The sequence below is a fragment of the Stomoxys calcitrans genome, chromosome 1 (genome assembly GCF_963082655.1).
Source record: "Stomoxys calcitrans chromosome 1, idStoCalc2.1, whole genome shotgun sequence".
Classification (NCBI taxonomy): domain Eukaryota; kingdom Metazoa; phylum Arthropoda; class Insecta; order Diptera; family Muscidae; genus Stomoxys; species Stomoxys calcitrans.
Genome location: NC_081552.1, coordinates 176,506,191 through 176,529,675, shown reverse-complemented (window position 1 = coordinate 176,529,675; position 23,485 = coordinate 176,506,191). Strand labels below are relative to the sequence as shown.

General features: G+C 42.5%; 1 protein-coding gene across 3 annotated transcripts in view; it reads left to right on the top strand.

Moving 5' to 3' along the window:
- The window catches only part of LOC106093980 (tyrosine-protein kinase Src64B), a 275,692-nt gene extending 253,236 nt beyond the window's left edge, over positions 1-22,456 (top strand). For all 3 annotated transcript variants that reach the window (XM_059361063.1, XM_059361062.1, XM_059361061.1), the window contains 4 exons: positions 2,003-2,237; positions 2,320-2,573; positions 8,308-8,615; positions 20,895-22,456. In XM_059361063.1, the coding sequence (XP_059217046.1) occupies positions 2,003-2,237; positions 2,320-2,573; positions 8,308-8,615; positions 20,895-21,509 (1,412 nt within the window). In that variant the 3' untranslated portion in view covers positions 21,510-22,456. The remainder of the gene's footprint in view (positions 1-2,002; positions 2,238-2,319; positions 2,574-8,307; positions 8,616-20,894) is intronic.
- The last annotated feature ends 1,029 nt before the right edge of the window (positions 22,457-23,485 follow it).

Here is a 23,485-nt window from a genome sequence, read left to right as displayed (position 1 = left end):
GCTTTTTGAAAAAGCCGACGCTAAGACCTAAAATACAATTTATTTCAGTCCTTTATTGTTGCGATCTACATGTCCTGCTGAACGGCAGGACGTGACCCAGAGATTTGAAACCTTATATAAACATTAGATTCGAACTGTATTGTCATAGACCTTTCTTTTAATTCGCATATTATCCTGATCGAACTACACCTCCTATTGAAGGGTATTTAGGGGGTGGGTCGGCCCTAGACTCTGTTCCAAATGTGTATGCCAGTTTTGTAGTCAAGACACTGGCCCCTCAGACACCAAGCAATGAATTTTTAGTCAGATTTTAACTCTACTTTTAAATATCTTTCATTTGATACCCATATTGCTCAAGGCAGTGAAAGTGTCCTGTTGGGGGTTCTGTGGGAGACCCCCACAGTTCGTACTCTACTCTTAAATACCTTTCATTTGATACCCATGTTGTCCCAATCGGTTAACATGTCCTTTCGAATGGGTTTCGGGATGGGGCGTTCCCCTGATTATTTGACCCCAAAGATTTATACCAATTTCGTGTTTTTGGGGTACCATAAGGTGGCATACAATATTAAAAAATTGAAGCAAGCGGGAGGGTCCGCCAATTATTTGTCAGGAGCAAAACTCATCTACGGCTTCTTCTGTTCTTAAAACACGTTTACACTGCTCGCTAAAATGTGGTTTTCTCGTCATTAACGTGCTTAATCCTGTGCTCGGCATGGATTTATTTATTTAGTTGGGGATATATATTTTAAAACCTATCATAGATCTGATTTTATTAAGTTCATTAAGTAAACCCGAAACACCAGGCAGAAAATAGTGCCCTCGACATTACCTGCCTAATCTTTGCATCCGCTGACGTGGCAAACTACAGCCAAAAAACAAGTCCACCCGAAACAGGTAGCAACAAATTGCAACAACATCAAGCCAGCAATGTTGTGCAGTGGGATCCGCCGACACAGCGATCTCCCAGCAAATGACTGAAATGATCAACGACAATGACAACAGCGACAGCAGCTAACAGCGATTGGAGCGAAAACATTAACACTAAGCTAGAATTATAAGATTAGCAGTAGGGCATTCTAATTTGGGAATCATATAAAAGAAGTTCGGTCTAGTACCGAACCCAAAAAGAATCAACTGCCAAACAATTTAATTTATACACGTATACGTCATTTAAATCACCTCAAAGATCTGAATTTGCTCCCGGATATGTTGAAATCGATATAATTTATTTTTTCAATGCAAACAGAAATAGTTGAAGTGTTACAGCCTCCAGTTGAGAACGCGACTTTACACTGAACTCTCCGAGCAAATCGAAGCAGTATGGTAGAATCAAATATTTTTTTCTAGCTTGCATTCTAACCAGACGTCTAAGCCTCAAGCATTTCCATATGTGTTCACTCACAAACGTGGAATGAGAGTGGCGTTGAGAGTGGATTTAATTTAATAATTCCCTAAAATATGCAAAACCAATCTAAACGTCAACTTCTCCTTGTTATTGAGTTCATAGAATTCTATTTTTATTGCCTAAATCCCTGACTGTGTTGTCTTGCCATCTTCTCGAGCCCACAAATCGCAATTAACTTTTAAAATTATTATTAAAATCACTTTCTCTGAAAGGGATGGATGACTGCCATTCATCCATCCCTCTATCATCTCAATACAGATTCCAATTGGATACACATTCCCATACACATCGAACGAATTTAATATGCCACCTTGTTAGTCAATCTATGCCATTAGCCCCACTCCCTCCATATCACACTTGACAGACACCTGTCCAAAAGGTTATATGGGCTTTTCTTCTCCTCATCAGAGTAGGAAATGACAGTTAAGAGAGATTTTCGGCCAAAAGTTTTTCTTTTCACATTTCCATGCTCTGCCGCCTATCTGCCTGCCTGCCTTCCAGCGTTGTAGTCGACGTCATCATTGCCGCTTGTATTATACGAATTATGTTCCTAAACTAATTTCCTTTTAATTTTGTGTTAAATTTCCTTTACAGCCGGTGTTCCTGGAGCTGTGGTGGCTGGCGGAGTTCCCAAGCGGCGCGTCGTTGTGGCTTTGTATGATTACAAGTCGCGTGATGAGTCGGATTTGAGTTTCATGAAGGGAGACCGCATGGAAGTTATTGACGACACAGAATCCGACTGGTGGCGTGTGGTAAATTTGAGTACGCGGCAGGAGGGTCTGATACCGCTGAATTTTGTCGCCGAGGAGCGTAGTGTCAACAGTGAAGAGTAAGTGTGTGTTGGAAATTGTTGATTATTTGGATTAAACTTGATTTTTTTATTTTTCTTACCTCTTGTGATGCGTTTATAGCTGGTTTTTCGAAAATGTTCTACGCAAAGAGGCGGACAAATTGCTGTTGGCCGAGGAGAATCCACGTGGCACATTTTTGGTGCGACCCTCAGAACACAATCCAAATGGTTTTTCATTATCCGTAAAAGACTGGGAAGATGGACGAGGTTATCATGTTAAACATTATCGTATAAAGCCTTTAGATAACGGTGGCTATTACATAGCCACCAATCAGACGTTCCCCTCCCTACAAGCTCTAGTTATGGCCTATAGCAGTAAGTATAGCAAATAGAAGATTGCGGTAGCAGAAAATGGGAATTTCCTTTTGGAAATTTGGCTAACTGATGTTGTTGTAACAGATGGATGGCCCCACTGCATAATTCCTCGATTCCGTGTGGGGTACGACTACATCAGAATTGTTAAACGGTGAAGTTCCAGCTCCGTTTGTTACTGGTTCTTAATCGAAGTACAACCAAAGTCTGGAGTCGCCTTCGATTAAGGACCAGTAACAAACGGAGCTGGAACTTCACCATATGCCTCTTCCAAGGCGAAAAACGGAAGAAAAGACACCTAACACTGAAATGCCAGCCACTGGCCGACAATGAATATCATTGGGATCATCCGGAGCATATAATTAACTCAATTGGGTAGCTCTTATGAGTTGTAACCGATGTATGGAGTGGATGCACTTATAGTTACAGACCTCATCGTCGTCGGATGCCCTTTCCGACGTCCCCCATGCGTTAATATGCTCAGCACCGAACCACTCCATTTTGTCGTACCAGTGCCGGAAAGTGCATCAGTTTTTTAATTTCAACTGGATCTACGGAGAAAAAGAATGTAGTTGTAAATTTATGGGTATGGTCGTAGCGATCCTGCAGACAGAGCTAATGATATGGTAGATATGAACCTATAATGTCTGCGGTATAATGCCATTCTCTCCAGGGTAACGACTATGGACCTTAATTTTGCCAGAGCAGATTGAGGTACCCCATAAAAAATATGAGTGAATCCCGTACGTACAACCGTCTGCCATGGGACTGCATCATAGACTGTGGAAGATCTCAGACTACCCGGAACTGAAATCGATTCCAAAGAAGATCTTTAAAATGCACTGAAGGGGGAACAGAAACGGATGATGTTATTGTTGTTGTCACATTGCATGTGAAGATAGCGATCCGGTTTACTCAGAGACACTCGATGTCGGTATGTCGCTGAGACAGTTGGAGTTTGTCACCTTCCAAGCTTAGGTTTAATATGTGCAGCGCACAGCAGTTTGGATCCCAGGAGTATGATTTCAAGGTGCGTTGCGGAATGTTAAAATTAATACCAGCTTCTGACAAAGGGCTGATTTTGGTTCAGGACACGATGGTATTCCGAGAAATAAGAAGACATACGAATATGCCAAGTAGACCTGTTGTTATTGTAGCCACATATATGTACACAGCTACAACAACATTGATCGAAGCTGTATTGACGAACATGAGAGGTAAAAGCGTCTTTTCCGATCCGGGTGAACTTAGTACTGTTACACCTCTTGCGGCTGGAACTACTATGGATGAAGTTACAGATTGGTCTCTACCGTAATACTGAAACAGTAGGACATAAGGGGTGTCGAGTTCCTGACCAAAATGAGCATTCGAAGAATGAGCATCCGATCCGGTCGATTCGAGGAAAGGAGAATCGACCTACCTTCTCGCTAGAAGCCAAGACACTTGAGGCACTGCTTCCACCAAGCCTTGTAAGAGATTTTTCAATAGAAAGTATCACTATTGACTTTTTAAACTGCATGGTTCATCGACGGTCTCATCAGCTCTGTGACACGCAGTCGAATAATATTACGATCTGTCAGAATGCCGCTCTTCGAACTGCGATGGGCTGTCTCCTCAGTTCTCACCATTAAAATCATCATCTTTTGGATAGGTATCCCGAAGCCTTAAAGTAGATGATAAGGTCCAGCGCTTCATGAGAGAAGCGGGTCTAGACAACATTCATGCAGACACGGCGCGAGAAGGTAGACGTTCTTCCTGACATCGGGAACTAAAAGAGTGATTAAAGACATGTTTAGGGCAGTTGTAAGGTACTCCAATCCAGGTACATCCAGATTCTTGAGAATCAATGTAGAGATCCCGTCGGGGCCCAACGCCTTGGTTGATTTGGCACCACTGATGACATTCGTAACTTCTCCCACGGTAAATTGTGATGGCTATCCATCGGCTCGGAGACCACGGATACGAGGAATAGTTCTCTTCCTAGCCCTTTTACTCTAGGCAAGCACAAAATATTGACGGTTGAACAACCTGGCGCATCTCTTCGGATCAGTCACAGTTACGTCGCCATTAAGTCTCCGGTTATGTTCGTTGAGACTTAATGGGGTCCGTACAACGAATCCCATCACGCTCGTCTGCGATTACCACTGTCTGCGCCAGAAAATTGGGCCGCACTTGGGGTATTTGACCGGCTGGTATAAATCGAGCAGCAGCTGCGTTAATGATGTCTCGGAATTCCCTCTCGGCAACTAGCACATTTGAGGGTGGTGTCAGTTAACTGAAGCGGCGATTGGTGTATTCTCTGAAGTCGACCCAATCGGCCTTCTTCTGATTGATGTTGTTGTTGTGGCAGTGTATTGTAGTGCTCTGAGACGGCAGCCCTTGCCGATGAAGGACTCCATCGGGTCAATCCGGTATGTACAACCGGCTGCCATGGGATCGGGTGGTATTTCGATGGTGAGAATTATGGGGAGGTGGTCTGTTCTCAAAAAATGACGGCTTGCCAGGATACGTCACTCAGGAGATCAGGGGATGCAATGGAAATGTCTGGCGAGCTGCTGCATCTCGAAATCCTAGAGGGGTCATCCTCATTCACTGTGCAAAATGTGGAGCTTTCAATCTGCTTTGACAAGGCTTATGTCCCGCCGGTCGTTACCTAGGGGAGAATGCCATGAAACGTGATGCACACTAAAGTCTCCTAGAACCATACGATTGTGGCCAAACAGAGTCCACTTATGTTTGGCTTGTACGCTTGGTCATTAACTGAATCACAACTACCAACCGGCGGTATGTACACTTTCTAAAGCTCCATCTGGGCAGTACCGGACTTGACTGCTATCCCCCTGCACTCCATGTTTAGGTCACTACCGCGAGCCGCAGGCGAGATTGGTCTATACTGCACGGAATGGAGTATCATGAAGGCCACATTTGTGTGTGGAGATAGCGATGCTAGTTAAGCCCCATGGGTGAGCAAGCTCGTTCCAGTCCATGGGAACGATCACCGCGGGAACGGTAAAGTTATTGGTTATTTAAAGGCGCCAATAACTCGCCTTCTTATATCGATCCTGTGCCGCACGGCCTCTCACTGAGACTCTCCAATGTCCGCGACTGCAGTTCCAGCTACTCCGTATGAAGCATTCCACTATCTGCACCCTGTGGATGCGCCCGGTAGCTTCCAGCTGAGTTTTTGGTAATGACGTTGAACACCACACATATCGGAGCTCAAAGACCCAGCCCGTGAGCCCGTGTGATGCACACTGTCATACCGTGCCGGACGTCGCCAAATCTGTAGCCACATTGTGCAAGTACGACCGACATCTGAAGATTAGTGTCGATGTTCAAACCATTCCGATCACCAACTGTGCCAAAATACTTGGTGTCACATTTGACAACATTTACAAGTCTTCCGCCCACTCGGAAATCCGTAGTAACAACAACAAAGTAAGGAGCACGAACAATGTCCTCAAGTCGCTTTCTGGCTGCATTTGGGGTGCAGTCAAGAAGATCTTGTTGAGTAGGTTAGGTTAGGTTAGGTTGAAAAGAGGGTGCATATATTAATCCGCCCCATGCCACTATGGACATACACCTGAGCCAGTAATTGTTGTGCGCTCTAAAAACTATAAAGTAACCTCTAAAAAGGAAATTTTAAGTTGGGGATTCTGTGCTACTTACAAAATCCTTAATTGTTTTCAATACCACTTCCCTAAGTTGGTTCATGTCTGGTATTGTGTCTCCACCTAAGTACCGGTATTTGTTAGTCGCGAAAGCCGGGCAATGACAAAGGAAATGCTCCAACGTCTCCTCATCTTCCCCGCATGCCCTACATATGCTATCACTTGCCGCACCGATTTTACATAAGTGAGCTCGTAGTCCTATGTGTTCCGTTATGATACCAATAGCTATACTGACCTCCTTCTTGCTTCCTTTCAGTAATAGCCTCGTCTTCTCCCGATCTGGATCCCCCCATAGGATTTTCGCCGTCCTACCGACCGTTTCGCTGTTCCACAATATTGCATGCGCATTCGTCGCCCACTCCCTTAACTCGGACTGCGTCGACCCGAAAGGATTCGGGTTAACCAAGTTTATTGACGGCAGTCCTTCACCGCCAAATCGTCTGCCCTTTCATTTCCCCTTATTCCGTTATGGCCCGGCACCCAAACGATGCGGATTTTCCCATCCACGGAGAAGGCGTTAATCTCCTTCTTACACTGCAAGACTGTTCGTGTACTTACCGCCCTGGTTGTTATTGCCCTTATGGCAATTTTACTTTCTGTAAAGATGTTCACACTCGACGTCCTCGCGTTAGCACCACACCACTTCACGCATTCCCTGGTCGCCCGGATCTCCGCCTCCAGGACCGTGTTATGGTCAGGCAGTCTAAAACAGATGTCAGTCCCTGGGTTTTCAATGTAAAAATAAGTAACAATAAAACAATGAGTAAAAATAAAACAATTTTATACTACCACTCTACGAACTGCGACACATTGTCTCCTTAGTTTGCGCGTGGACTGTCTTCAGTCCCTTATCATGCATAGGCACAATTAGACTAATTTATCAATGATCACCTAGTGGTACCAACCAAAAAATTCAGGTTAACTCGCCATGATCTGGATCGAGAGGTTTATGGATACAAAAATAGCGTCTAAATTAATCACCGAATTGTGCCGAATTGACCCGACGGAGCCCTTATAGGCAATGGCTGCCGCCTCGATGTACAACACACTGCTACAACAACAACGGAGATAACCACGGAAGCTGTCAATCCCATGGCAGCCAGTTTAACGTACCGGATTGACCCGATGAAGTCCTTCATTGACAAGGGCTGCCGCCTCAGTGTACAACACACTACAACAACAACAGAAGCTGTAAAGACGCGGTAAACAGTAACCGTAGCACCTGATAAAGTTAGGTTAGGTTCGAGTGGCAGTCTATTTCCTAAACAGACCCACTTAGACTATTTTTAGTCCATTGTGATACCACAGTAGCGACAGAACAGGGGTCTGGTGGAAATCGAACCCACGACTAATCCGAGTACGTTTAATCCGAGTACTAACTCTGTTACCTGGGCGACCACTTGATGAAGTTAGTCTCACATAAAATATCGGAGAAGTTCAATCCCATGGTAGCCGATTGTACGTACCGCATTGACCCGATGGAGTCGTTCATCGGCAAGGGCTGTCGATTCAGTGTACAACACACCTTGTTCCCGTGGCGATCGGTCCTTTGGACCGGAACGTGCTTGCTCACTTACAAGAGCTTGACGAGGACCGCTACGTCCACATAAAAATGTGACTACAACAACAACAACACACTGCCACAACAACAACAACAACATTAGAGAAGTTCTGACGCAACTACTTCCGGCATGTACAGACAACTTAATTCCTATTTGTCTGGGATTGATGGCAGAGTAGCAGATGTGTAACCAGCTCATAGCCAAAGATCACTAGCCACCATCTTTTCTCTCCAGGCAATCGTAAATAACTTAAAACCTGGGACCACCTGCTTATATGACCTGCCAATCCGACAATAAGTTTACTCTGAATTCACGCCACCCAAGTCGCAGAGATGAATATTTAGGAGACCAACGAATAATGGGAGAAGACAAACCACTCTGTTACAACAACAAAATGAAAACACCACCCTGTCTATTTTACATAAAATTTTTTCTGCTCCACACTCTTCTTATGTATATCCTTTAAAATTACGCAAATTTTTCTTTCCTTTTTACCATATCTAGAAAACGCTTTGGGTCTCTGCCATATATTATCGCGACCATGTGCCAAACCTCAACCTCAGATGTGGGATTTAGGTCCAGAGTTGCGTGACAAATACGAAATACCTCGTTCGGAGCTGCAGCTGATACGTAAATTGGGACGTGGCAACTTTGGGGAAGTGTTCTATGGCAAATGGCGCAACAGTATTGATGTGGCCGTTAAGACGCTGCGTGAGGGTACCATGTCCACACAAGCCTTCTTGCAGGAAGCGGCCATTATGAAAAAGTTTCGTCATAATCGTTTAGTTGCACTATATGCGGTTTGTTCACAGGTTGGTATGAGTGAAATGAAAAAAAAAAAAAAACAAAAACTCTTCATCTTTTGCTCTTACACTATTTTGTAATGTTCTGTTAAAGAATGTCCTCTTCCTGCTTACAGCATACGAAAATTATTACTTTTAAAGTACTTGAAAAAAGTTTTTACAGTTTTGCAACTTCATGGAAATTTCTTGTGTAGCTAATGGGCTATAAGTGGATATTATGGTGGTTTTTGTGGCATTCTAACCATCGTTCACAAACTAGCGCCATGGGCATTGTGCAATGCCACAACTTGGAGCGAATGAGGGAAGTGTTATTTAGAGGCTTTTACTACAGTTTGCGCAGTAGGTCAAGGTGTGTGTATAACAAAGAAGGAAGTTTATAAAAAAATTGAAAATTTGGAAATAGAACCTTAATTGGTTTAAAAATGGGTCAAATGGATATGTCATGTATGCATGTAGCATCTGTAAAAATATGAACTAATGTGAGAAGTATTTAGCTGGATGCCAATTGGTCTAAAACTAACATTTTTGAAATCTTATGGGAAAACTGGGCTCAATGATATCTTAGACCAATTTTTAATTTGAATTGGCCACTGAAATTGTATTAGAAACGTATCTTTAATATACTCCAAGTGTTCATTGTGGATCACTTTGTCCATGACCCAAAAACTCCTCTGCACAACCTTCAGGTGATAATGTCATGATTTATGATCTAGATAGTCATATGATCTAGATACTCACATGATCTACATACTTACATGATCTAGATACTCAGTATCTACTCACACACGCGTTCTTTCTTCCCCTGCACCTCACCTAGGCATCACAATTAGTGTTGCAACTCAAGGAAATTATTTGCTACTAAAATTTAAGAAAAATCCTAACAAAACCTACCAAATGTTCTGCAAGCCAAAAATGCGGTATGTGTTTTTATACTCACCACCATAGGAAGGGGTATACTAATCTAGTCATTCCGTTTGTAACACATCGAGATATTCATCTTAAGACCCAATATTCTTGATCGCCTCAACGTTCTGAGTCGATTTAGCTATGTCCGTACCTCCGTCCGTCTGTCGAAATCACGATAGCGGTCGAACGCATACAGCTAGCCGCTTGACATTTTTCACAGATACTTAATATTGTTGCAGATCGTTGGAGATTGCAAATGGGCTATATCGGTTTAGATTTAGATATAACTCCCATATAAACCGATCTCCCGATTTGACATCTTGAGCCCTTATAAGCTGCAATTTTTATCCGATTTGGCTTAAATTTAGCAAGAAGTGTTCTGTTACGACTTCCAACAACTGTACCTAGTACGGTCCAAATCGGTTTATAACCTGATATAGCTCCCGAGTTGACGTCTTGCGATTTGCCTGAAATTGAGCATTGTGGTTTTATGTTATGTCTTTCTATAACTCTGCCTAGTACGGTCCAAATCGGTCTAGAACCTGATATAGCACCCATATATTTAACACGATCTCCCGATTTGACATCTTGAACCCCTGGATGCCACAACCTTTGTCCGATTTGGCTTAAATTTAGCATGTAGCGTTCTGTTATGACTTCCAACAACTGTGCGAAGTACGGTCCGAATCGGTCTATAACCTAGTATGGCTCCCATGTTAACCGATCTCCCGATTTGTCTTCTTGAGCCCTTGCAAGCCGCAATTTTAGTCCGATTAGGCTAAAATTGAGCATGAGGTGTTCTGTTATGGCTTCCAACAAGTGTGCCAAGTACAGTCTGAATATGTTTATAACCTGATATAGCTCCTATGTAAACCGATCACCCGATTTGACTTCTTGAGCCCTTACAAGCCGCAATTTTCGTCCGATGTGGCTCAAATTTCGCACGAAGTATTCTTTTAAGACTTCCAACAACTGTGCTTAGTTCGGTTCAAATAGCTCTACAACCTGATATAGCTCTTATATAAACCGATCTCCCGATTTGACTTTTTAAGTCCTTACAAGCCGCAATTTTCGTCTGATTTGGCTGAAATTTTGCACGCAGTGTTCTATGACGACTTCCAACAACTGTGCAAAGTACGGTTCAAATCAGTCTATAACCTGATATAGCTCCCATGTTAACCGGTCTCTCGATCATCCTTGTTCGGTTCCTAGATGCTTTAATTTTTGCTGGTTTGACAGAAGTTTTGATTGTAGAATACAATTATGCCCTTCAACTAAATTTGTTTTGTATAAATTTTTAACAGAACTCATAGTGGTGGGTTCCCAAGATTCAGCCCGGTCGAACTTAGCACGCTTTTATGTGTTATACCTACCACTGAAAAATTGGCCATTTTGCCATTTCATTTTGAACACATCAAACTATACATTTTCAACGCCACAAAGTACTAGATCGTCGTTTTTCATAGAGATTCTAGATATGTCCGTCCGCCAGCTTTAAGTTCAAAGATGGCCTATATCTTGATATAGCACTATTTATACCGACCTCTCGATAAAAAATGTTGGATTCATAAAATCATATTTTAGCCCAGATTTAAGTGTTCGAGCCCAGAAATACGCTTTTACTACCCATTTTCACCATCACTGTGAGTTGCATGGAAGCCTCAACATCTCAGTATCGACCAGATCTGACCAAATTTTCTGATTGAAGAAAATGAAAGCCGCATACCCTACCCCGAATTTATGAAAATTGGAAGAGACCTTTTAACAATAGTAATAGTTATCGTCAATCTCAGGACTTATTTTGCTGAAATTTTTAGCAGTGAGACCCTTTGTAACAACATTACTAATCTACCAAGAAAACAAAAACCCCTACCAATTTTAGTAGGAATCTACCAAAAAACCGCAACACTGATCACAATAGTCCAAAACTGACCATTGAGTAGACTCACCTTTATGATATGACTACAGAACAAACAAAGACACAATAGAAAAATTGCGATCTGAAACAATATTTTTCTTCTTATTCGGAGAAGGGAATTCCAGCTCGGAGAGTTGGGGTGACTACTCTGGTGGCAACTTGTAAGAAGTTGTTCATATAAAAGTTCACAATAATCTTTAACCTTAAAGATCTTGGTCTCCTCATATGGATGGTCATTGTTTGTCATTTAGTTGTTGATGTTGCCTGTGATGGTCAGGCGTTCTGACGGGTCTGAAGGGGTTTCCATTGTGTCTCGCCTACCTCTGCGGTCCGCACAATAGGGTTTACTTTTCCATTCTCTAAGTTTGAGGACCTTGTGATGTTTTACTCTCGGAGTTATTTGTCCATCGACCAGTGACCTACGACAACGACTCCTAAAAAATTCCATTGTTGCCACATTTTCAAGTGGAGGTGGCGATCTTTGTCAGGGTGGACATTGGTTATTTAAAGGCGCCAATAACTCACCTTGTCATATCGAGCATCATAAGCACTCAGTATTTGTTCAAGAACCCTTGCCGCCCTTCCTCCCACTGAGTCTCTCCGCTCGATACTGTTGATCGCCCACACCTGCCGTTGCATCTACTCCGTATAGAGCTTTCTATTATCCGCAACCTGTGGGCCCGCCCGGTAGTTCGCAGCTTAGCTTCTCGTGACAGCAAAGAACACCACAAAGACCAGACCTCAATATTCCAGCCTGTGTGATGCTCACAGCTATCCCGAGCTGGGGGTGTTGTCGTTGTTGTAGTAGTGTGTCGTACACTGTTGCGGCAGGCCTTTGCTGATGAAGGATATTATCGGTTTAATCCGGTACGTACAATAGGCTTCCGTGGGATTGATCCGTGCTAGTGCCCGGCAAATGCAAATTCTCCAACTAGGCTCAGGACTAGAAGTTACTTGCCTATTGGCGAGAGAAGGGAGATCATTTGCGGTATCATTCTGCCCATTTTCTAGACATCGGGAACTATAAGGTACCCTCAGAGACAGGTTGAGGATCTGTGTCATCCACTCGATTCCAGGTGCAACCAAGATCGTCAAGATCATTGTAGAGATTCCGTCCAGCGCCTTGGAGCATTTTGCGCTGCGGATCACTTCGTCCACGATAAATTGTGATGGTTCCTTTTGATGATATTTCCGCTCGCCAGGATAGACCACATATGATATTATTTGCACGTCAGAACGGTATGAAGGAAGTTTAGATAGTTAGGGGTCAAACAGGATCGGGGAGGGAAACCCCCGAACAACTCCCTGTTTGATTCTACGGGGTTTCGATTTAGCGTTTCTGAACTCTGGCCATAGATCGCATAGGTAGTTCACAATCCACCTTCGTTGAGTTCTGGAGATCGGACTCGATGACGCCATTGAAAATTGTGGTGTGGTTGACCGTCAAATGCCTTTATTAGGTCATGTGTCGCGAGGACAGTTCGTTCATAGGTCTTTTCCCAAGCAGACAGCGATTGATATGTGTGTTTGTTGTTGTAGCAACATTTTCATGTGGAGGTGGCGATGCTTGTCAAGCTCCTATAGGTGAGCAAACTTGTTCCGTCACATAAGACCGATCGCCGCAGAAACGTGGGTAAATAAAGGCGGAAATAACTCGCCTTGGTATATCATCATAAGCACTCAGTATTTAAGCAAGTGCCAGTACCAGTCCAGGCGGCTGAGACTCTCCACTCGATACCGCTGATTGTGATAACGATGATTGATTCTCGTCATAACGATGAACACCACACAGATCGAAGCTCAAAGATTCAGCCCATGTTGGTGGTTGCGGTAAGTGCTATTTCTGTGCGGTGCATCTTATGGAATACGTTTTGATGACCTGCTGGGACTAGGACAAATTTTAACTGGGTAGGAGTTCGACATGTTTTTCTGATTCCACCCTGACCATTTTCCATATCTCGGGTATTACTAGGGAGGAGATATAAGGGTGTCCGTCAGATATTTGACTTAGTTAGCCTGCATTTTCGTGTTATACAACTGATATTCCATCAGGGCCCATTGGCTGTTCAAAAATTGTCTGTCAAAATGGACTGCACGTCGTTTTTGGATTGGGTATCTATTGTACATTGAAGGCTTTCGCGACTTGACTTGTGTTCCTCGGCGGAGATCGCACTGCTGAGTGTTCCAAGGCTGATTGAGGACAGTTGTAAGGTACTCAACTCCAGGTAGATCCAGATTCTTCAGCATCAGTGTAGAGATTCTGTCGGGGCCCAACGCCTCGGATGACTTGGCGCTTCAGTTTGCATTCGTAACTTCGTGCACGGTAAATTGTGATGGCTGTTCATCGGCTCAGAGACCACGGATATGACGAATGGCTCACCTCCTAGCCCTTTCACAATAAATGGACGGTTGAACAATCTGGCGTATCTCTTCGGATCAATCACAGTTACGTCATATGTTGTTCCATATGTTCCAGCCACAAATTCCGCTTCAGTTCCTCAACTACCCTGTTTATTTCCAGATGCAGCTCGCTGATTCTGTGGTTAGTGGGATCCATGCAACGAATCCCATCACGCTCATTCGCGAGTACCACTGCCTGCGCCGGGAAATTGGGCCGCACTTAGGGTATTCGGCTAGTATAAAGCGAGCGGCTGCTGCGTTAATGATGTCTCGGAATTTCCTCCCGGCAACTAGCACATTCGAGGGAGGTGTCAGATCTCTGAAGCGACGATTGTTGTACTCTTTGAAGCCGACCCAATCGACTTTATACAGATTGATAAAGATCCGGCGCTCAAAGGTTATGAAGTCGGGTAGTTGGTCGATGGTGAGAATTATGGGGAGGTGGTCTGATCACAAAGAAATAACGGATTGCCAGGACACGTCACTCAGAAGATCAGGGGATGCAATGGAAATGTCTGGCGAGCTGCTGCACCTCCTCGTTATCCTAGTGGGGGCATCTTCATTCACCGTGCAAAACGTGGGGCCTTCAATCTGCCAAAGCAATGCCGCGCTGGTCGTTATCTAGGGAAGAATCCCATGAAACGTGATGCGCATTAAAGTCTCCTAGAACCAGACAATTATGACCGGAAAGTAGCACACTTATGTCTGGTTTTTAAGCTTGGAAGAATCCCATGAAACGTGATGCGCATTAAAGTCTCCTAGAACCAGACAATTATGACCGGAAAGTAGCCCACTTATGTCGGGGTTTTAAGCTTGGACAAACTGGCTCGCAACTACCAACCGGCGGTATGTACACGATGTATAGCTCTATCTAGGCAGTACCTGGCTGCTATCCCCATACATTCATGTAGTGGTCAATAGCGCCATGCGCAGGCGAGATGGATATATTTTGCACAAAACTGTGCATCACGAAGGCCAACACTCCACCTCCATTCCTTAAGCGATCTTTACGTAGCACATTGTATCCGTGAAAGTTGTGCAGGCAGCAGGTGTTGATCTGCTTTGTCTCCTGGATCACTGCAACTAATATATTCTTCCGACTCATAAAATTCACTATCTCGGCGATCTTGCCCCGCAGACCATTGCAATTCAATCGCAAGAATGATACACTTCCCGTCACTGGTCCGTCAATCTTGGGGCTGGAATGATGCTGTTGCGTATATTGCCGCACGGGAGAGGTCAGAGGTGGTCACATAGTCCGCGGACGAGGACGCTTGTGACTGCTGTCTGCGTTTGCACAGCATCTTGCAACATATTCAGTGTGACTATACTCCCTTAGTGACGTAAGGTCAGAGCAAGATCGGAAATGACACCGACCGATTATGGAGGTAGTTCTGACAAACTGAATAGAACCAGGGTCAGGGGTTCTTTTCAAACCCGGCACGGACTAGAAGCGTGCGGAGAAGACACTCCGGGATGTGCTCTCCCATGACGAAAAAAGACGAACACGTACACTGAGGCAGCAGCCCTTGCCGATGATGATTCCATCGGGTCAATCCGATGCATAGAACCGGCTGCCATTGTATGGGTTAGGATTTGTCTCCACCAGCTGAAAAACTAACAAGTGAAAGTGTGTGATCCTCCACGATAGATCGCATTTGTCAAATTCTTTGAATTACTTTTTCGAATATAATTGTGCTATATGAAGTTATTGACCAATATGGACCGTACTTGTCATGCCGTACAAGTCATAGACAAATATCACCTCGAAAATTTCACCTCAAGAGGCTCAGAAAGTCAAATTGAGAGATCGGTTTATATGGCAGCTATATCAGGTTATGAGTCGATTTAGATCATACTTGGAACAGTTGTTGAAAGTCATACTAAAACGACATATGCAAAATGACAGCCTAATTGAATAGGAATTGCGACGTCTAGGACTCAAGAAGTCAAATCAGGGGATCGGTTTATATGGCAGCTATATCTGGATATGGCCTGATATTGGACCATACTTAACGCAGTTGTTGGATGTCATATCAAATCGATATGTTCAAATCGGATAACAATTGCGCCCTCTAGAGGCTCAATAAGTCTAATCGGGAGATCGGTTTATATGGCAGCTATATCAGGTTATCAACCATACTTGGCACAATTGTTTGTTGTCATAATAAAACCCTTCATGCAAAATTTCAGCCAAATCGGATGAGAATTGCGCCCTCTAGAAGCTCAAGAAGTCTAAACGAGAGACCGGTTTTTATGGCACCTATATCAGGTTATGGACTGATTTAGACAGTACTAAGCACAGTTGTTGGAAGTCATACCAAAACGACATGTTCAAAATTTCATCCAAATCGGATAAAAATAACGCCCTCTAGAGGCTTAATAATCGGGAGATCGGTTTATATGGCAGCTATATCAGGTTATGAATCGATTTAGATCATACTTGGAACAGTTTTTGGAAGTCATACTAAAACCACATATGCAAATTGTCAGCCTAGTTGAATAGGAATTGCGACGTCTAGGACTCAAAAAGTCAAATCAGGAGATCGGTTTATATGGCAGCTATATCAGGATATGGCAGCTATATCAGGATATGGCCTGATATTGGACCATACTTAACGCAGTTGTTGGATGTCATACCAAATCGATATGTTCAAAATTTCGGATAACAATTGCGCCCTCTAGAGGCTAAATAAGTCTAATCGGGAGATCGGTTTTTATGGCAGCTATATCAGGTTATGGACTGATTTAGATCATACATGGCACAGTTGTTGGAAGTCATACCAAAATGACATGTGCAAAATGTCAACCAAATTGGATAACAATTACGCCTTCTAGAGGCTCAAGAAGTCTAATCGGGAGATCGATTTAAATGGCAGATATATCAGGTTATCAACCGATTTAGACCATACTTAACACAGTTGTTGGAAGTCATAACAAAACGCTTCATGGAAAACTAGCCAAATCGGATAAGAATTGCGCCTTCTAGAAGCTCAAGAAGTCTAATCGGGAGATCGGTTTATATAGCAGCTGTATCAGCTTATAGACTGATTTAGACCATACTTGACACAGCTGTTGGAAGTCATACCAAAACGATATGAGCAAAATTTCAGCCAAATCGGATAAGAATTGCGCCCTCTGGAGGCTCAAGATTCAAGACCCAAGATCGGTTTATATGGCAATTATATCAAAACATGGACCGATTTGGCCCATTTACAACCCCAACCGCCCTACACTAATAAGAAGTGTTTGTGTAAAATTTCAAGTGCCTAAGCCTTACTCCTTCGAAAGTAAGCGTGCTTTCTACAGACAGACGGACATGGTTGTATCGACTTAAAATATATATACTTTATGCGGTCTTAGGCGAATATTTCGAAGACTTACAAACGGAATGACGAAATCCTATGGTGGATATCGATCCCGTTAACGTATCATTAATAATACCCTACACCACTACTATGGTGCAGGGTATTATAACTTAGTGTATTTGTTTGTAACACCTAGAAGGAAGAGAGATAGACCCATTGATAAGTACACCGATCGACTCAGAATCACTTTCTGATTCGATTTAGCTAAGTCCGTCTGTCCATGTTAATTTCTGTACAAAGTACAGGTTGCAATTTTCGTCCGATCGCCTTTAAATTTGATACAGGCATGTTTTTCGACCTAGAGACGAAGCCTGTTGAAATTGAAAAAAAAAAAGGTTCAGATTTGGTTATAGTTCCGATATATATGTTCGTTTGATTTCGAGAAATATTGCTGTAAAGGGCTCATTTTCTAACCGATACTCTCGAAATTTGGCAGAAATGAGTTTCTTCTGACTCCTCATTTTACTGATGCATTTCATAGAAATCGGTTCAGATTTAGATATAGCTGTCATATATGTATGTCGCCCAATTTTAACTCCGGGAGCCACTGCAAGCGCATTTGTTGACCAATCTTGCTCTGACCAATTTTGCACAACGCTTTTCTCGACAACTATCACAATATCGAAGTTTGGTTAAAATCGGTTCCGAATTAGATATGGCTCCCATATTTATGTTTGTCAGATTTTGGGAAAGTTGCCATAATGTTGTCATTTGTCGACCGTAATTATTACAGTTTGAAAATATTTGCTCGAAATGTGATACGTATTGTTTAATAACGCATCTGAAAACATCCGACGAGGTCCATCAAAACTGGTTCAGAATAAGAAGTAGCTCCCACCTTGTAGGTTGTTGTTGTTGTAGCCACATATTCGTGTGAAGGTGGCGATCCTCGTCAAGCTCCTATCGTTGAGCAAGCTCGTATCGACCCATAAGTCCGATCGCTGCGGGAACGTGATAGCCAATGGCTATTTAAAGGCGCCAATAACTCGCCTTGTCATATGAAGCATCATGGGCACTCAGTATTTGTGCAAGAGCCGGTGTCGTCCGGCCTCTCACTGAGACTCTCCGCTCGATACCACTGATTGTCCGCAACTGTAGGGTATTATACAGTCTTCTTCGGGCGACTTTTGCCTTTTTTTTTACTGATTTTAAGTTAGATTTCCTTGCTTCCATTTGCCAGTCACCCTTGCTTTTTAGACGTTTTTTTATTTTTTTTCCATTTTTGTTAGTTATGTGTTTTTTCCATATGGTTTTTTAAAAATCAATTTGTGTTTGTTTGTAGGTTTGTTTGTTTCTATGTTTGTGTTTTCCTTATAGACTCAGAAACGGCTGAACCGATTTTCTTGAAATTTTCACAGATGATGCATAATGACCCCGTGGTGAAAAAAGGTGATATCTGAAGGGGGCGGACCCTCCCCCTTACCCTAATTTTCAGAAACGCCAGATCTCGAAGATGGGTGGTGCGATTTAAGCGAAATTTTGTGTGCTCTCATATGGTACCCTGAAAATAAAAAATTGGTATCCAAATTTCGGATGGGGTACCTAGGGGGGCTGCCCCACCCAAAAACCTACCAAACATATATTTAGACCAATCACGACAATATGGGACTCAAAAGAAAGGTATTTAGGATAAGAAAACGTATCTAATATCCAATTGTCGGACCAACTGCTAGGAAGCCCCCCCCCAGCCCCAAAACACCCCTAAATCGGACATATTTACCGACCATGGCAATATGGGATTCATATAAAAGGTATTTGCGAGTATAATACGAATGTGGTATCCAAATGTGGGACCACGTTTTCGGGGGTCCACCCCTTCCCTAAAACACCCCCCAAACTGGACTTATTTACTGACCATGGAAATATGATATAAGGTATTTGAATGTAGATTTAGAATCTGATATCCAAATATGGGATCAAGTATTTTGGGGGCCGCCTCTCACCAAAAACATCGCCCAAAGGGGAGAAATTCACGACCATAGCCATATGGGGCTCAAATGAAAGGTCTTTGGGAGTAAAGCACGAATTTGATATCAATATTCGGGAAAAGTGTCTATGTGGCCACGCCACCCCCACAACACCACCCAAATAGTAAGTATTTTCTGACTATTGCAATATGAGGCTCAAATAAGAGGGTTTTTAAAGTGGAACACAAATCCGATATACATTTTCAAGGCCAACTCACTGAGTGGCCGCCCATTCCCCAAAGCACCCCCCAAGCCGGCCATGTTTGCCGACATGGATATATGGGGATCAAATTAAAGGTATGTGGGAGTAGACCATGTATGATATCAACATTAGGGACCAACTGTCTAGCGGACGTCCCACCACCATAACAACCCCCAAATAGGACGTATTTGCCAAGACAATTTGGGTCCTATAGAGAGTGGAGCTAAATATTCATAGTTTTTAAGGCCAATACCCCAAACCGGACATATTTGCTGACTTTTGCAATAAGGAGTTTAAATGAGATTAGAAAACGAATTTGATATCCAATTTTGAGGCCAATGGCATTATGGAGCTCAAATATATGAGAATAGACCAAGTTGGTAAGTTGGTGATATATTTTCAAGGCCCCTAAATATTTACCGACCATGTATGTCAATGTGGAGCTTAAATGAAAGGCAATGGGGGGTAGAGCAAGAATTGATAGCCACTTTCGGGACCAATTTTCTGGGGGTCTACCCCTTTCCCAAAATACACCACAAACAGCAATTTTTTACTGACCATCGCAATATGGGGCTCACATAAAAGTATTTGGGAGTAGAATACGAATTTGATATCCAAATGTAGGAGGCATCACCCCTTTCCCAAAACACCCCCAAAGGGAAAAAATTTTTCGACCATGCCAATATGTGGCTCAAATGAAAGGTATTTGAGATTAGAAAACGAATATGAACACCTATTGTGGGGCCATGTGTATGAGGGACGCCTCATCCTGTAAACTCCTCTTAAGCCAATGGTAATATGGGGTTTAAATATATGGTGTTTGAGAGAAGAGCACGATGCTGATATTTTTTCAGGGCCAAGTATCTATCCAAGTACCTATCCCCCGAAAACACCACTAAATCAGACATCATGAGAATATCGGGCTGAAATGAAGTATTTAAAGAATGGAGTACGCCTTACATCCAAACTTAAATTCGTAGACCAATAAAGATCATGTGGGATTCAGATAAAGACACTTATATTGTTAAACTGTTAGTCAAGTTAGCATGGTATTTCACTAAAAGATCTTTAATTGTCGAAAATAAATATTCCAAGGAAACTTTTGTTCCATATAAAGTAAAAGAAGGCGCAGCGGAGCGGGCCTGGGTCAACTAGTATTCATATAAATAAACACTAGGCGTAAGAAACAAATAGTCCGATAAAACAGACACTAATGGTTTAAATTTTGGTTTTAAATTGTCCCATATTGTCAGTTAACATGTCCGCTCGCTGGAATAATGGCTGTCAGATTTTTGTTTTTGGGGTTACTAAAAGGGTCAATAGGCGGGCTTAAGTGATGTGGATTCTAGCTCAATGATAAGGGCCTTCTAGTTGTAGCAGCCTCAGAGTCTATAGTGGTATCAACTTTTCAATTCTCCTTCCATACACCATAATTTAATTAGAACTTTGTAGCCTTAAAGGCATATTTGAAAAAAATACCCTAAACACTCATTTGGAATCTTAATAACTTTTCTTTCTCTTTTGCAGGAGGAACCCATATACATTGTACAAGAATACATGTCCAAGGGCAGTCTCTTAGATTATCTACGCGAAGGCGATGGCCGCTATCTACATTTTGAAGATCTCATCTATATAGCAACACAAGTAGCCTCAGGAATGGAATATCTCGAATCCAAGCTTTTAATACATCGTGATTTGGCTGCCCGCAATGTTCTCATTGGTGAGAATAATGTAGCGAAAATATGTGATTTCGGTTTGGCACGTGTCATAGCCGACGATGAGTATTGTCCGAAACAAGGTTCACGTTTCCCTGTCAAATGGACGGCGCCCGAGGCCATTATCTATGGTAAATTCTCAATAAAATCCGATGTCTGGTCATATGGTATACTGCTAATGGAATTGTTTACATACGGACAAGTGCCATATCCCGGTATGCATAGTCGCGAAGTGATTGAGAACATAGAGCGTGGCTTCCGTATGCCCAAGCCAACCAATCACTATTTCCCAGATAATATCTATCATTTGTTGTTGCAATGTTGGGATGCGGTGCCGGAGAAGAGGCCAACATTTGAATTTTTAAATCATTACTTTGAATCGTATTCGGTGACGTCTGAGGTGCCCTATAGAGAGGTGCAAGATTAGGATAAGTTCATAAATATACAATATTTAGGTATATTACAATAAGTTTATAAGTTAAAACAAAAACAAAGAAAACAAGAAAAAAACAAACAAAAACAAAAAAAACAGAAAACATCTACAACAAAAATTTCCTCACATTTCTGTTAATTTTTTTTTATTTTAAGAAACATACAAAAAATTATACAATTTCCTTACAACCACTTTAGTTATTACTATTCTACTCTTACTCCTATTTTTTCTATAGCTCTATAAACATATATGTGAAAAACTAGTTTATTTAAATGTTTTTTTTTTCGTAATTGTTTTGTTATTTTTTTTTTTCATCTACTCTCAATTTGCTTGCTAAGAAAAACCCCATATGTATGTGTGGTCGCAGCACTGAGGATAAATGACAAACGTCTTGAAAAATAAACGGCACCTATTGTATGCAAATTAGACTTTAAAAATGTATAATGAGAACAATTTCAGTTTTTCCCTTATGAATTTTCATAAAAACATTTTCGAATGAATGCCATTTTGCTTTTATTTTTTCTAAGTGAAACCAAAGTTTTAGAAGTATTTTTTTGCCTCTACTAAGAAAAAAAAATAATAAAAATCGAATTCACAAAAAAAAAAACAGATAATTGCTTCCATTAATTTTTATTAAAGATGAGTATTGCGCTGCAGTTTTCCTGAAATACTCACCACCATGGTATGACGGCTTGCTATGCTAGTCATTGCCTTTGTAACACCTCGAGATATATAGACGATCTATCCATGCCCATCCCTTCGTTTGAAATCACGATGGCATTCGCAGCAATTTCTGACGGATATTTTTTATTAATGTAGGCCATCACTTACTGACTTTAATTGGCTATGACAGAACAGAACATTTGTTCCACTAGCCGAACGTAGAATAGCGTTCCAAGCGCCTCGATCTTCTGTGCTCATTTTATAATCTCTGACACCAAGCTTCGAGCTGTCTCCCACCACTTGATCTTTCCATTGTGCTTTTGTTCGTCCCGGTTTTCTTTTACCATCGTGTTAGCCTTCAAAATACTTCTTTGCCTGTAGCTTCTTCATCCATTCTGACTTGACCTAGCCAACGCAGCCGTTGCATTTTGATACGTGAAACTATGCTATCGTCGTCATTCAGCTCGTGCTTCATACGACGCCTATATTCTCCATTAACGCAATCTGCAGGTCCATATATTATCAAATACTCCAAGCACTGCTTCATCTGCTGTCACAAGTACCCATGCCTTAGAACCATGTAACAGTGTCTTGTATAGTGTAATCCTAGTCTGTCGAGAGGTGGCCATGTTTCTAAACTGCCTACTTAATCCAAAGTAGCATCTGTTTGCCAGTATTATTAACCGCTTTATCTCAAAACTGGTGTCATTCGTTTCGGTTACGGCGGTGCCGAGGTAGATAAAGCCGCTGTCTAGGTCATTGGGGATAGGAAATGAATTAATCACCCTTATTCTCGTTATCGAAGGCGAAAATCGACCGCAGTTGTTGGTGTTGGATCGTTACCTCCACATGTCTATATGTGGAGCTTACGATCCTCATCCAGGTCCTATGGGTGAGCAAGCTCGTTCCGCTCCAAAGAACCAATCACGGGAACATGCCCATTGGTTATTTAAAGGCGCAAATAACTCGCCTTGTCATATCGAGCATCATAGGCATTCAGTATTTATGCATGAGCCGGTACATACCAGCCTCTCACTGAAACTCTCCGCTCGATACCGCTGATTGTCCGCGTCTGTCATTGCAGCTACTCTGTGGGGAACATTCCGCTATCTGCAGCTTGTTGACACGCCCGGTAGCTCGCAGCTAAGCTTCTCGTGATAACACTACACAGAACGGAGCTCAAAGTTCCGTTTCGGGCAGCAGTTGAATGCGAATTTCTCATTTCCTGGTGTTCTGTAACTTATTCGTCTTTTACTAAGGAGGCCACCGTGTCTTAGAGGTTAGTATTTACGCCTGTGACGCCGAAA